Consider the following 2112-nt stretch of genomic DNA (forward strand, 5'->3'; position numbering starts at 1 on the left):
GACGGGAGCGTGCTTGTGTTACTAATGCACTCAACACACACACACACACACACACACACACACACACACACACACAGGCATTAAACATAGTGTGTGGATGTCATTTAGCACAGAGCGATAACGAGGGGGGTGTTAACGTGAAGCATGGAGAACAGGAGGGCTCTGAAGGGCTGATCATGAGTCCCACGTTGACGCAACCCCAAAGGGGGGGGGGGGGGGGGGGGGGGGGGTGACGGGCCCCTCACGTCCTTTGCGGACCCTCCTTGCGTCCACGGCGAGGGCCGGACGTGCGCCTCCCAGAAATCGGAACCTTCCGTCGAGGGCGACACAGCCTCGACGGCCGGCTGTGATCGGTCCGCTCACTAAAAACCCGACGCACAGGACCAGAAAGGTTCACGACGGCGTCGAAAAGCGTCTGGTCGCGGTCGTGGCGTGGCGTCGACGTGGAACCATCGTCACGGGGGGGGGGGGGGGGGGAATGTCAGACGGGGGATGTGAGACGCGGGGGGGGGAACTCACCGCAGCCACTTGGAGCAGAGCCAGGAGCGGATGGCGTCCATGGTCAGGGCCCCGCCCCCGATGGTGCGCAGCGTGCGGTGGGTGCCGGCGTACGACGTGGTGAGCGGCGACACGTACCTGAGGACGGGGTCAGATCAGACACGGTGTGACACATCCCCGCCACACACACACGCGCGCGCCTCGCGTTCACCCATTCATACACACACACACACACGCGCACACACCGACGAGCGCTCGTCGGGGAGCAGTGAGGGTGAGGGCGATTGTCGAGTGTCGAGGGACACCTGGAGACTACGCTGGGGAGGAGCCGGGGATCGAACCAGTGACCTTCCGGTTAACCAGCCGACCCCGCCGTACCTCCTGAGGCCCACGCCGCCCCACAGAGAGACAGCGTGTGTGTGATGTTATGTTATGTTTGTGTGATGTTATGTTATGTTTGTGTGATGTTCTGAACCATGTGTGCAATACCAGATGGGAATGAGACAAGGTCAAGAACAGTCTCACGTTGTCTCCTTCCTCTACTACGTGTGAATTGGGGCTAACCTTCATTCATCAACAGCTTCATTCCAGTTCAAATGGTTCAAATTTCCTCTTTTTCCTTCCGTATGTAAACAAACCTGAGATGATCTCGACTGGGCAAAGGCACATGGACACCATCGAATGTAAAGGTTTGTGTTTAAAACCACAATCAACCATTGTGGATGCTCATGATCATCGTTGTACAGGTAAGGTAGTTGATCCAAAACAAACAAAAAACGATTTTTTTCCCACCATAATCCCAAAACACGACATGTACAATAGTGCATTCTGTCTGGTCCCTGAGCTGTCCGCCCTACAGGGGTCCCAGCTAGTGGCCGGTGGGGGGGGCTGCACCTACATGGGGTAGCCCAGGGGCCGGTGGGGGGGGGGGCTGCACCTACATGGGGTAGCCCAGGGGCCGGTGGGGGGGGGGCTGCACCTACATGGGGTAGCCCAGGGGCTGGTCGCACGACGAGTTCACCATGTTGCGCAGCGCCTGCTTGGAGTTCTGGATGCTTCCTCTCTCGGGGTTTCTGTTGCGCAGGAACACAAGCTCCTGCTGCTGCCCCGCCCACAGGCCACGAACACACTCCTTGTTGATCTACAGGGGGGGGGGGGGGGGGAGAGAGGGAACCAGAGGAGGGTGGGCGAGAGAGAGAGGGGGGACGGGGAGGAGAGAGGGAACCAGAGGAGGGTGGGCGAGAGAGAGAGGGGGGACGGGGAGGAGAGAGGGAACCAGAGGAGGGTGGGTGAGAGAGAGAGGGGGGGGAGGGGGAGGAGATGGGGGAGGGAAGAGGGAAGGGGAGGAGAGGTTTGTGGGTTTGTGACCTTAAAATTCGTACTTTTATTAAAATGAAGAGAATTTCAATAAAAGTTTGTTCATTATTGACCACTTCCATTTTACTGGGGTCAGTTAACGTCTTGCTATATTTGTGCTTTGTGAACTCCTTAGGTTCTTGTTAACTTTTCCTTCGCTACAGTCTTGCCCGTGTCCCCTCAATACATCCATAACCAGCGTCTCCTCAGCGATGGCTCACAAGCGCCCCCTTCTGGTGTGGAGCTCGTTCAAACCAC

The 2112-nt window shown here is 57.7% G+C and overlaps 1 protein-coding gene across 1 annotated transcript in view; it reads right to left on the bottom strand.

Moving 5' to 3' along the window:
* Window positions 1–1639, bottom strand: part of LOC311375919 (pecanex-like protein 2) — a gene marked incomplete at its 5' end in the record, with an annotated part of 9907 nt that extends 8268 nt beyond the window's left edge. Inside the window, 2 exons of the mRNA XM_084490936.1 lie at window positions 520–636; window positions 1482–1639. Of these exons, the coding sequence (XP_084347062.1) occupies window positions 520–636; window positions 1482–1639 (275 nt within the window). The remainder of the gene's footprint in view (window positions 1–519; window positions 637–1481) is intronic.
* Window positions 1640–2112: the final 473 nt, after the last annotated feature.

This window comes from Micromesistius poutassou (genome assembly GCF_964030765.1).
Source record: "Micromesistius poutassou genome assembly, contig: SCAFFOLD_964, whole genome shotgun sequence".
Taxonomy (NCBI): Eukaryota; Metazoa; Chordata; class Actinopteri; order Gadiformes; family Gadidae; genus Micromesistius; species Micromesistius poutassou.